Source organism: Taudactylus pleione, unplaced genomic scaffold, assembly GCF_031769625.1.
Source record: "Taudactylus pleione unplaced genomic scaffold, aTauple2 ptg000815l, whole genome shotgun sequence".
Lineage (NCBI taxonomy): Eukaryota > Metazoa > Chordata > Amphibia > Anura > Myobatrachidae > Taudactylus > Taudactylus pleione.
In genome coordinates this window covers 696,113-709,054 of record NW_028285217.1, presented here as the reverse complement: position 1 = coordinate 709,054, position 12,942 = coordinate 696,113, and the positions used below count along the sequence as shown (strand labels likewise).

The 12,942-nt window shown below is 43.0% G+C and overlaps 1 protein-coding gene across 1 annotated transcript in view; it reads right to left on the bottom strand.

Moving 5' to 3' along the window:
- The window catches only part of ARHGEF4 (Rho guanine nucleotide exchange factor 4), a 72,400-nt gene that overhangs the window by 48,173 nt on the left and 11,285 nt on the right, over positions 1-12,942 (bottom strand). The window contains exon 2 of the mRNA XM_088458204.1: positions 8,606-8,736. Within this exon, the coding sequence (XP_088314330.1) occupies positions 8,606-8,692 (87 nt within the window). The 5' untranslated portion in view covers positions 8,693-8,736. The remainder of the gene's footprint in view (positions 1-8,605; positions 8,737-12,942) is intronic.

The following is a 12,942-nucleotide window of genomic DNA, read 5'->3' as shown; positions in this document are numbered from 1 at the left end:
GATTTTTCACCCAAATACAATTTTCATGGCTTCAGCATCATGTTATAACTAGGGGTGTGCACAGGCCACTTTTCGGGTTTTGGATCTGGATCTTTCTTCGTGTTTTGGATCTGGATTGGTTTTGCCAAAACCACCCTTCCGTGTTTTGGGTTCTGGGTTTTGTGTTTTGGATCTGTATTTTTTTTTTAAAAAGTATAAAAACAGCTAAAATCACAGAATTTGTGTGTTTTTCTGCTCCTATGCTATTAACAACCTCAATAACCTTCATTTCCACTCATTTCCAGTCTATTCTGAACACCTCACACCTCACAATAGTGTTTTTATATCCAAAAGGTTGCACCGAGGTAGCTGGATGACTATGCTAAGAGATACGAGTGGGCGGCACAAACACGTGGTCCATCTAGGAGTGACACTACAGTGGCAGACAGGATGGCAGTTTGAAAAACTAGGCCCCAAACTGTACATAATTCAAAGAAAAAAAAGAGGTGCAAGATGGAATTGTCCTTGGGCCCTCCCACCCACCCTTATGTTGTATAAACAGGACATGCACACTTTAACAAACCAAACATTTCAGCGCCAGGGTCTGCCACACGACTGTGGCTGAAATGATTGGCTCGTTTGGGCCCCCACAAAACAAGCTGGCTATTAATCTGTCCCTGCACAAACTGGCTCTACGGAGGCAAGATGTCGTCCTCATCCTCCTCATCCACCGATTCCTCACCCTCTTCAGTGTTGTGTACATCCTCATCCTCACAGAGTATTAATTCGTCCCCACTGGAATCCACAACCACAGGTCCCTCTGTACGTTCTGGAGGCTGGTCTCCCTGGAAGAGTTGATAATTCATTTTATGAACATCATCTTCTCCACATTTTGTGGAAGCAACCTCCTACGCCTTTCGCTGACAAGGTTCCCGGCTGCACTAAACACTCTTTCGGAGTACACACTGGAGGGGGGGCAACTCAGGTAAAATAGAGCCAGTTTGTACAGGGACCTCCAAATTGCTTCTTTTTCCTGCCGGTACAGGTACGGACTGTCTGACATGCCTACTTGGATGCTGTCACCGATGTAATCCTTTAACAGACAGATGCACGCTTGTCACTGCTGCTTTAAGGATGCAGGTGCGGCTACAGCCCACACATTTCACAAAGACAGAAAAAAAAAAGAATATTTTTATTGTTTGTGTAGCACACTTTGAGGGTGTCACCACCCTTTAACAGACAGACGCACGCTTGTCGCTGCTGCTTTGAGGACAGTATCATATGCAGTGACAGTAGACTTGTCAGAAATTGTTGGCACGTCCTTCAGTCCGGACCAGATGTCCAAACCGGCCCTTGACTTATGACACAGGCGCACGCTTGGCGCTGCTACTGTGTTGATGCACTGCGGCTACATCGCACACAAGTCACAAACACATAAAAAAAATAGTTTTTAATTTTTTGGAGCACTTTGAGGGTTACACCACCCTTTAACAGACAGACGCACGCTTGTCGCTGCTGCTTTGAGGATGCAGGTGGAATCTAGACGGGATTTGGAACCGGGGACACACTACCTCCATCAATTGTCTAAATTCCACTGCACTAATGGCGGATACCGAACGCACGTCTAACACCAACATAGCAGTCAAGGCCTCAGTTATACGTTTTGCTTCAGGATGACTGCTGTCGTACTTCATCCTCATCGCTAGGGACTGTTGGAGGGTCAATTGTTTAGTAAAAGTAGTGGTGTTCCTACTTCCTCTCTGGGATGATGAACAACTCCCAGCAGCAGCAACAGCACTAGGAGGAAGTGGTTCTTGATCTTTCCCTATTTTATTTTTATCGGAGAAAGTTTGGTCCTCCATTTAAGTTATATTGATATATACGTGCAGCTAAGGCGCACACAAACGCAGAAAATATTTTTTTATTTTTGCTGGAGAGTAGTGCACTTTGTGGGTTACACCACCCTTTAAGAAATGAGCCAGCCGGCTCTTTACTTATGGGACACAGGCGCACGCTTGGCACTGCTCCTTTGTTGATGCACATGCAGCCACAGTGCACACAATTCACAAACACAGAAAATATTTTTTTATTTGGTTTGGAGTGTACTTTGGGGGTTACAGCACGCTTTAACGGTCAAGCCAGCCGGCCCTTTACTTATGACACAGGCGCACGCTTGGCACTACTTTGTTGATGCACATGCGGCTACTGCGCACACAATTCACAAACACAGAAAATATTTTTTTTATTTGGTTTGGAGTGTACTTTGGGGGTTAGAGCACCCTTTAACGGTCAAGCCAGCCGGCCCTTTACTTATGACACAGGCGCACGCTTGGCACTACTTTGTTGATGCACGTGCGGCTACTGCGCACACAATTCACAAACACAGAGAAAATATATATTTTTTTAGCACTTGGGGGAGCACCCCTGACGGACAGAGCACCCCCTGGACAACACTACAGCACCCCTTTCGGACTGGGACACTGCACAGGACTTTGGAGTGGACACAGCCCCTATGGACAACAGCAGCACAGCGCAGCACAGCACAGCACATGGCATGACAGGCTGGTCCTCCTTTGGGACTGCATGCAGCAGAGCTACAGATCCATACTTCTTCTCACTTGGGTGTGGTATAAAAAAAAAAAAAAAAAAATCGACAATGAATAGGTTGACAGGGACAACAGGTCGACAAAAGGTTGACTGACAAATGTTCGACAGTGCAAAAAGTCGACAGACATATAGCCGATTCAAAAATGGTCAACACATAATTTAACCCTAATCCTTCCTCTAGTGCTTAACTAGACAATATCATCCACATCGGCAGTGTGTACCTGCTATGCTGCTGACGGGCGATATCGGCAAGTGTGTACGCAGATGCCGGGACCCGCTGCATAACACATCGGCTGGGTACACATTGTTAAGTGTTGACCATCTGGTGTTGACCTATTACCTTTCGACCTATTCATTGTCAACCATCTAACCGGATAACTCTCACTTAGTATTTATTTATTAATTACCAGTTATTTATATAGCGCACACATATTCCGCTGTGCTTTACAGAGAATATTTGGCCATTCCCTGCCCCAGTAGAGATTACAATCTATATTCCCTATTACATGCTCACACATATACACATTAGGGTACATTTTGTAAGAAACCAATTAACCTACCAATATATTTTTGGAGTGTGGGAGGAAACCGGAGTACCCGAAGGAAACCCATGCAAGCACAGGGAGAATATACAAACTCCACACAGTTAGGGCCATAGTGGGAATCGTACCCATGACCTCAGTGCTGTGAGGCAGTAATGCTAACCATTACACCGTCTGTGCTGCCCTAACTTCTCTGCTCACTTCTCCTCTCTGTGTGCCCACCTGCCCCCACTAATGGTATGCGACGCATCAGGCGTGCTGCCCACATGAGCAAGAAGCATGAGAGTCAGACAGTAATGTGGGTGATGCTGGACTAATTATTTAATGGTGAGGCGATTTGTTAGGGCAATATATATGATAGTGGGGGCTATTTATTTTGCTAGTGGGTCATAGTAGTGCCAATGCATTTATGAAGGGACTATGTTTTTTATGCTCAGGTGGTTTGAGGGCTATTAATTGAATGTAGGTCTGAGTTTGGGCATGTAGGCTACTTGTGCAATACAGGTGTATTTAATAAATGTAGATACTATTATTTTAATGTTGGGTCTGGATACAGTAGAGATGCCTAATTATTAAACATGGCTGCTATTGGTTTAACAGCAAGGCTGGTTGGGGGAGGAAAGACTAGAGGATACACTCACATTTGGGCTTTAAATTTCTCATGTACCTATCCCTTATTTCATACAGGGCCCCAACATTCCAATATCCAGACAAGCAAAAAAAGACACGAGCAGCAAATGGGGCTCGCTGGATACACAGAAGGGGGGCTGGCTGGATACACAGAAGGGGGGCTGGCTGGGTAGACAGAAGGGGGGGCTGGCTGGAACTGAAGAAACAATGCAGGGCTGGAGATGCAGAAACACTAGGGGGGGCTGCCTATTTTGACAGTCCTGGGCCCCACAATTTCTGATGGCAGCCCTGGTTAGCAGCTGATTGGTTGATACTTTATCTCCATCCACATTAACTCCAAGGTTTGGTACATAGACACCCATGTTACAAAACACGTCATCTCAAATTAGTTCCACAAACATGACAATGAGTTCCAATGGCTCCACAGTCACCAGATCTCAATCCAATACAGCACATCTGGGATGTGGTAGAAGAGACTGAGTGATGTTATCATATCACCACATATAATTCTGGCTGTACTGGCAGTAAAGGGGGGACCCTACCCATTACTAGACAGGGGTACCTTATAAAGTGGACGCTGAGTGTAGAATGTAAATTGCTCAGAATAATTTATCCCCAGTACACGGCTATAAAAGCTTTTTGTACGGTTTATGGCAATCTGCTAGGGGAATTTTTGTGTTTTTCTTGACTACATAATCCCTACCTTACTTTAGACTATAAACCGATCTGAGCAACTTCCATTCTGAGTATCTTTGTCGAATACTCCTTTCACACTTCCATCTAAATCCCGGACTTTTGCACGTGAACGCGCATCGACCGGGAATTTAGGTAAGTGTGAATGCTCTTTACCAGGGTCGCGCTGAGACCTGGGAAATTCCCAGGTTGACAGACCCGTCAATTTCACGTCTTTCATATCTGAAAGGGGTATAAGAGACATATACACCAATCAGCCATAAAATTAAAACCACTCACAGGTGAAGTGAATAACATTGATTATCTCATTACAATGGCACATGTCATGGGGTGGGATATATTAGACAGTAAGTGAACACTCAGTTCTTGTTGTGTTGGAAGCAGGAAAAATGGGAAAGCGTAAGGATCTGAGTGACTTTGACAAGGGCCAAATTGTGACGGCTAGATGACTGGATCAGAGCATCTGCAAAACGGCAAGTCTTGTGGGGTGTTCCCGGTATGCAGTGGTTAGTACCTACTAAAAGTGGTCAAAGTTAGAAAAACCGGTGAACCTGAGGCGTCCAAAACTCATTGATGCACGCGGGAGCAAAGGCTAGCCCTTCTGGTTCTATTCCACGATAGAAGTACTGTAGCACAAATTGCAGAAAAAAGTGAATTCTGGCTATGATAGAAAGGTGTCAGAACACACTGTGCATCCCAGCTTGTTGCGTTGAGGGCTGCGTAGCTGCAGACAGGTCAAAGTGCCCATGCTGACTCCTAACCACTCTTGAAAGCAGCTAAAGCATCTGCTGTTCCTTACGTCTTAGTGCCAGATACCATAGGACACCTTCAGAGGTCTTGTGGAGTTCATACCTCAGCAGTTCAGAGCTGTTTTGGTGACACAAGTGGGACCTACAAAATATTAGGCAGGTGCTTTTAACATTATGACTGCTCCGAGTATGGGATCAGTAGCTCGCTGGGATTGCTGGTCCTTGTAGTGCCAGCTTGAGGAATACTAGCTTTTCTTTTATTGAATTATAGCAGTGTGCTGGCTGAAGTATTTGTGTTTTTCTCATATAGGAGTAAAGGTCATTGTGTTGATACTTTAAAGTTATATACTGTACAATGAATCACGTCGCCCTAAAGTATCAGCATTTACTTAATGGCACCCCTAAGCCAAAAGTTTCTTAATTTAATAATTATTTCAGAATTTTTCAATAAGTAAATTGTGTTTACCTGTCATGCTTAGGGTCAGTTATGTGGCGGTGGACAGGCTTGTGCCTCTGTTTGTACACATATTTTTGATTGGCAGTCACCAGTACTGGTTTTGCCTATCACACTGATCATAAATAAGTTGATTTGGTCCCAGACCACCAACCTATGGCACCCTTGCAAGTGCCCTGAGGCACCCCAGGCTGCCACGGCACCCAGTTTGGAAACCACTGGCTTAGCGAATGATGCTTCTCAATAATGCAACAGTGCTACCCCAGATCTTATTCAGCTGTATAGCTAGAGTCCAAGGTATCACAGTGATAAGGCCAGAACACAGATAATGTACATGATGTGCTTTACAATTTCAGCTCTTTGGCTTGCATCACATCCACACAGCACCTTTTCCTTGCTCCCAATTAGTGTCATTAGCTTCTTAGAATGTACTATAGATGCAAGTTTAATCTCCTGAGTACAAATTGAAAACAACTCTGTAGCCTCAACCTCTGTAAATAAATGTGCGTGGTCTCTTGCTTTTTATACAACTCTAAGGGACATTGATAAAAAAATGGTAATACACTCCCTACAGTAAAAGTGTAAATATAAAGCACAAGTATAAAGCACAACATCTTATCTTGCTGCCCATTCTCCTAAATCTTAACAAATCCAAGACTCAGAACTGCACCATTATTTGTTACAAGCTCTTGAGTTAAAGTAAACTTGCTGATCGTATCCTGGCTCTTAAGCTCCTTTCTTTCAGTTTGCTTCAATAGGAACAACCTATTAATAGAACACTACAGGTAAATTTCATTAAAGCACTTTGTCAATTCTGCCCATAGCGGCCCCCTTTCTTCTCGCTCTCTTGAGACAAAACCTGTTCAATGAATAAATGACCCCAGGGGCCCCTAAACACAATTAGACTTGCGGAAGTCCGAAGAAACTAAAAACAGATTAGGTAAGATGCAACTTATGTTTCTGCATGTTTATATTTATTTAGACAATTGTTTGAATCAAATCAACCTTTCTGCTCACCCCGTCGCTTTTGGGGTACGAACATACAAAGACGGCCATCTTTATATTGACCTTATCGATTGGTGACATGTTGTGACCAGAAATACAGAGGTGCACAAACTTTGAGATAAGCACCTTATTGTTTTGTACGTATGTTTTTGTTTTTTTAAATAATATATATTTTTTGTACATATTACTCTATTATCTTATTGAGCAGAACTCTAGAAGGAAGGTGAAAAGACTCTGAAAAGATCCGATATAGCACCTAGCTCAGATACAGTAATCCTTATATTATATTTACTGTATGTCCTACGCGGCCATTTATATCATTTATTGTTTGGCCTCATTCAACTTGGATCGCAGTTCTGCGTTCGCACGGTCGATGTTTACGCTCTGCGCATGTGTATGTACCGCAGTGCATGTGCGCAAATCGGCTGCTGCGGTCGCAAAAATGTGAACGCAGCGGATACACAGTGGCACAGAGAAATGACTGATAGCAAAGTGCTGATTGGGAGTGGAGAGCGGGGGTGGTCGAAGGAACGCAGGCGTGTCTGTGCGTTTGAACGCCGTTACAGGGGCGTGCATAATTAAGCCCCAGTGACGGAATATACAGCCAGAGCTCTATATGGAGACAGGAAGCTTCGTAGGTTGTGAGTCATGTCAGGCTCAACCACAACTCTGTGTATGGGTTCGATGTTACTGATGTTTTCGCTGACTTGCGGATGTATGTAATGGGAAGTGGGCGGCTTTATAAGCTGGTGGTAGACTTGGTATAGTGCGTCGATCGCAGTGTGTTCGCAATTAATTTGCATATTTTCGCAACGTGCAGGTGCGTGTCATTGCAGTCATGCGATCCAAGCTGAATGATGCCCCTACTGCACTAGGAGGCGCCCTTGTTAATCATTTTTTGTAGATTCCATGATTGACCCCAATATGATGTCACTAGTTCCAAGTGATTGATAGGTAGCATTCCAAGTGATGTCATTTGTTGCAAGTGCATTCATAGGCTGTATCCACAGCGATGTCACGGGTTCAGCATGAATTGATTGGCTGCACACCAATTAATGTCACTGGTTCCTTGTGAATTGATACGATTGCATTATCTTTGCCATTGGTTGAGTCTACAAACTACCTCCCTCCATTTTGTAGGTGACAGGTACAAAATTAGGCGCAGGGTTTTCAGCAAGGGGAAAAGCCCCAGGTTTCACGGCTGGAGCTATTCAATTAATCTGCATTTTCCATGAATGGTAAACCATAGGTTAACGCGCAGTAATCCATAGATTCCGTGCAAAGTGCTGATATCTCTGAGTTTACCCTGTGTTAAAATCCACCCTCTGGTGCTTTGCATGCAGCGTTCCCGCTGCTAACTGAATCAGGCAGTGCGTTCAGTTAGTTGCCAGGTAAACCCCGCACATAATTGAATCTCCCCATAAGAGTTCCCAAATGTATTTTTAATGTACTCACAGGGAACCTTATTCAGAGTTGTACGGTATAGTACAGCTGCAGGGAAGTGGCTGCGCAATACTGGACAAATTATATCTTAATAGAGCAGATACAGGCGCTGCATCCTAAAACGCAGCACTGGATCTCCTGAGATACCATCAGCAATCTGAGCAACCCTCGGTTACTCAGATTGCCCCTCGCAGCTCTGTTGCCGAGGCCAGGAAGACGCAGACCCTGGTCTCGGCACTCCCAGAAAACGGATGTGACACACCCATTTTCCGGGAATAGAAGCCGGCACCTCCCCCACCGGACCCTAAACGGACGAAGCCTATTAATAAGACTGCGGCTAAGGGAGCACTGCGTGCGAGGACGCAGGACCCACCATTGGAATTGAATGCAAACTATCAGTTTTTGCGTAGGATAAATAGTAGTACTGAGAACGATGCTGCACTTGAATAAAAAAACCACACACCTAATTTTGTGTTATGGAACTATGCATGTAAATTGGTTACCTCATTTATTGCCAGTTGCTCTCCTCCTCCACCATAACGGTGACTGGAAATATGCAGGTCATCATACATGTCTTCATCACTTCCCATGTCATCTGTGAGAGACGGTCGGTCAAGTGAGCCATCTGCAATTACTGCCAAGATTAAAGCAATTTAATTGTTAAAAGAAAGCAGAAACAAATAAAAATAACAGATGCTGAACACATAGGGGCAGATTCAATTAGCCGAGGTGATTACCGTCCGTTTAAAGCTCCAGATTTAATTATTAGTTATTCAATTATTATGCTGTAAACCCCATTGGTTACCCTGTGCGTTTATCCCCAGAGATGCATTTAACTCGGATTTTTACTCGCAGCTCCTGAGGCTGCGAGGAAAAAAATCCATGTTAAGTGCACCACCTGGGGCTGAACGCTTGGGGTAGCGATCCTTAACTGAATAGCTCAGAGTTGAGCTTCAGCAGCTGCGTAAACCCCGTGGCTAATTGAATCTGCCCCATAGGTAGAAATATACTAACATTATACCAGGATTAAATGCAAATAGCTATGATAAGTCAGTTAGACTATTCAGAAATCTGATGTCAGTTGTTATTGGTTGCCGACAGGACTGCTATATACAACTATGATGGTTGAATTGAATGGCAGACACAGTACATGCTATAGTGATAGTCATTAATATCACTCGCCACATTTCATCTCATTTACTCTGTAACACCTGTTTTAGTTAACAAATGTGACAAGCAAAATATATGACTGCATTAAAGTCCTGTATATGAAGTGCTAGTCATTACTGTTTTGTTCCTTAATTCAACATGCACGCATAGTGCTGCAACTAAAACCTTGTGTACTCTTGGCCAAATCGTTACATATTGTAGCAATCTAACAAGAAAGAAATCTTATTAAAATTTAATTCGGAACTACAGTCATCTGTTTAGTAGTACTGTAATAACATTATTTTTGTGACTGCAGTTTGCAGGTTGTTCCGTCAAAAATGCTCTTATGTTTCATAAGCAAACACTGTTTATAAAAATGTGATCTTCTATCATCAGAGCATTCAATGAATAGAATAAATATATACAGGAAAGACCAAGTAAAGACTATTTATAAAATCTGACAGACAAGGCTCAACCTAGCGCACAGTAACAGATTATACACGATTGTCTTAACAGATGTATCTTGGGAGACTGTAACCATGGTAACTGTCAATGGGTTTAATCTTCCAGCGTTGTATGTGTAAAGCAAATGACCATTAGAGTTCTAACTTGCCATATACATGCACACATGGATTTAAAGCAGCAATCCCACATAGCTTTATTTTCTTCAAAGATCCATATATTAGCCATGTTCTTATCTATCCTATTACATATCTCCTTTTCAACATCTGTCTGGAGGGCAAAAAAAATATGGCTTCCACAGGGTGAAAGCTCTCAGCATGTGATTTTAACGTGAGGGGGAAAATGTCACAATGAAAACAAAGCTCAAAGGGGTGTTCCAAAGACTCCCTGCTCATTACATCATGTGTCATGTGACTGTGGTTGCCAGGTATCATGATTTATAAATGATTAATAGCACTGTGAAGAAACAAACCAAAGACAAATGGTACATAAAGATTATTCTAATAGTCAGCAACAGGGAATTAACTCCATCTTTCTCCTTTACTCATCAAGCTTATTCTGTTTAGAGCTCATCCTCGCCCACGCATAAATAAAGGATTTGTAGCAATACATAAAGGTTATGTGAAAGTGGCTGACAGATGTGTAATACACAGATTGTCACGAGGTGTAGGTTGCTCAAATCATTAAATTTCCAAACATGGTTATTAAAGCACATGAATAACACACAGTTAAGCGGATAGTCCACTAAGGAGAATTGATTCCAAGAGTGTTCAATTTGTTCCAAATAAAGGCCTTCCCCACAGACAGATAACCTATTCTCTAGCATAGCTAATTTCCTAAGCTGTAGGTAGCACACAGTACAATGTGGTTACAGACTACGGCAGCCCACGCTATTGTTAAAAAAATTCTGCAAGCATAGGTAATGTTCATATAGGCTGCTTCCCAGTTGTTCCATAGAAAGGTAGACATGATGTGTAAATGTAAATATATACCTCCTGTAGTGCTGATCTGTGTATTCATGTGAGGACACCAATGCAAGACTGTTAAGAACCACTTCTTATTATGCAGTATTTTCAGGTAATGAACACAATAGAGACAGCGTATCCACAACATGTCATAGCGTTTTTATGTATTAAGTTATAAATATCAACCCAACAATCCTAGGAGAGTAACCTTAGCTATAGGTCCTGCCCCCTGAAAGCTTCATCCTAAACTACTGAAAGTGCATCCTACGCAAGTCCTGCACACCTGTTCGGGGCAAAGGTGGGTACACACCAATACAATTGTCTGACACATCATAATATTCTCAACCATTTGGTGAGATATTGTGAGGGTGTACACATGCAATCATGTTTTATCTCAATAAAACCAGCCGCATCTGCTGATCTGGTTTTATGGTAGTCTTAATATTTTTGTGATGATGGTACAATGTCGGGTAAACCTGGAAGTGTCTACGCACCATCTGTCATTGTGTCCAATACTTCTGCTGCTGCTCCTGCAGTCGTGGTTTCAAGAGATGAGGACACAGATGGAATGGCAGATTGTAATAGTGTGTACGCCTGGATCTGCCTGTTCATCTGGACTTTCAATCCCAAGTGTAATTGTTATAAGAATCGGTTCTCAAGTATGATTGTGCAAGTTTGTACCTAGCTAAGACCCATGGTTAGAGTTCTAACATCTGTGTGGCCCCATTCCCCTGTTTTCTTTTCTGTATTGTCTTACAAAAGCAGCTCCACAGGCAGAACCACCCATGAAGCCATTGCAGATGACATATAATTATAGAAGTACATATGTGGCCTTTAACCTCTACATTCTGGTAAAAAAAAAGAAAATGAAAGGCAAATTCCACCTTTATAGCAGATATTCTAAAACAGTGCCAACAACCCTCCATGCTGTCCCCACCTGAGTTATGGGAGCTCCTTCTGCTGGATCCCATGTTCCTTTACGGTCCCCACAATAGGGAGCCCAATGCTGAGCCCATTGTCTCATGATCTTATTGCATTACCGGCCAATGGCGCTTGATGGCCCAGAGCGATAATGGCCGGGCCAATCACTGTGGTGACCAAGTAGAATTATAGATATTAACAATGAATGGTGGGGCTTATCTGGTGTGGGGCCCCCATCCAGGGCCGTAAGTAGGGTAGTGTGACCAGTGCCATGGCACAGAGCACCGCAGGACAGGGGGCGCTATTTGGACCTGTCAATTTTCCTGTTTATTATCATTCTCACTTGTAGCTTCCTCTTATCTTATCCCCAGCATCTCCTGGCCTCTCCTATCTCTTCCCTGGCCCCTCCCCATGAGACCATGGCCCTTTTTCAGGTACTCTATCTTATATCCCTAAGATATAAGATAGAGTAAGATGAAGAAGGATGGTACAGGGTACATTTTTAAAATTCCACTATAAAGGTGTAGTTGCCTTTAACCTTTCTACACACATACAACTATTTTAATTTGTCCTGTGATTATATTTGAAAAGATTATATGAATAGCTCTAAAGTGTGTGACGTTAAACCACTAAAATAGAAGAGTTTGTTTTGGAAACATGATCACCCAAGTTTGATCTTATTACTGGCTTGCTTCTTTATATCAGTTTTATCCCTGTAGGCATCAAATGAGAGGATCATAATTAAGCAATGCATATGCTGCACATATCTAAACTCACCAATATACTAATAAAAGTACTAAAAATATATACTGTGTGTACAAATTGTTCAACGGTAAATTTGAAAGCCAATTATTAGATTAAAATACATTAAATTGATTTGTGTAATAAAGTCTGTTCATATTACTGTTTTAACAGTAAAACTAGCAGTGGGGAGCCCTGCATTTTTTTTAGATATTTTTTAATGTTCCTTGTTCCTGACATTGGTTCAATGAGAATTACTGCACAGCTGCTGCTTATTGGATGAAGGATTACACCTGCAGGGGTGATTCAGCCTCAGACAGTAGTGCTATCACAGCTGCTAACATGGTAGCACTATTATGGTAATGCAGCAGGGGGCCATCTGCGCGATCCTCAGCCGGCTTAGTGACCTTGGGATCATTTAAGCCGACCGCCGCAGATGCACAAAAGAGTCCAGGAAGTCTGTCAGCCTACAGAGATCCTGGCCTCTTCCCTCCCCCCCAATGGCGGTGTTATGCCTCCGTTTGGGGAAACAGAAGCCATCACCGCCCCACTTTCAACCCAGAGACGACAGCAGACTGTCAATCACTGACAGTTTGTTGCCG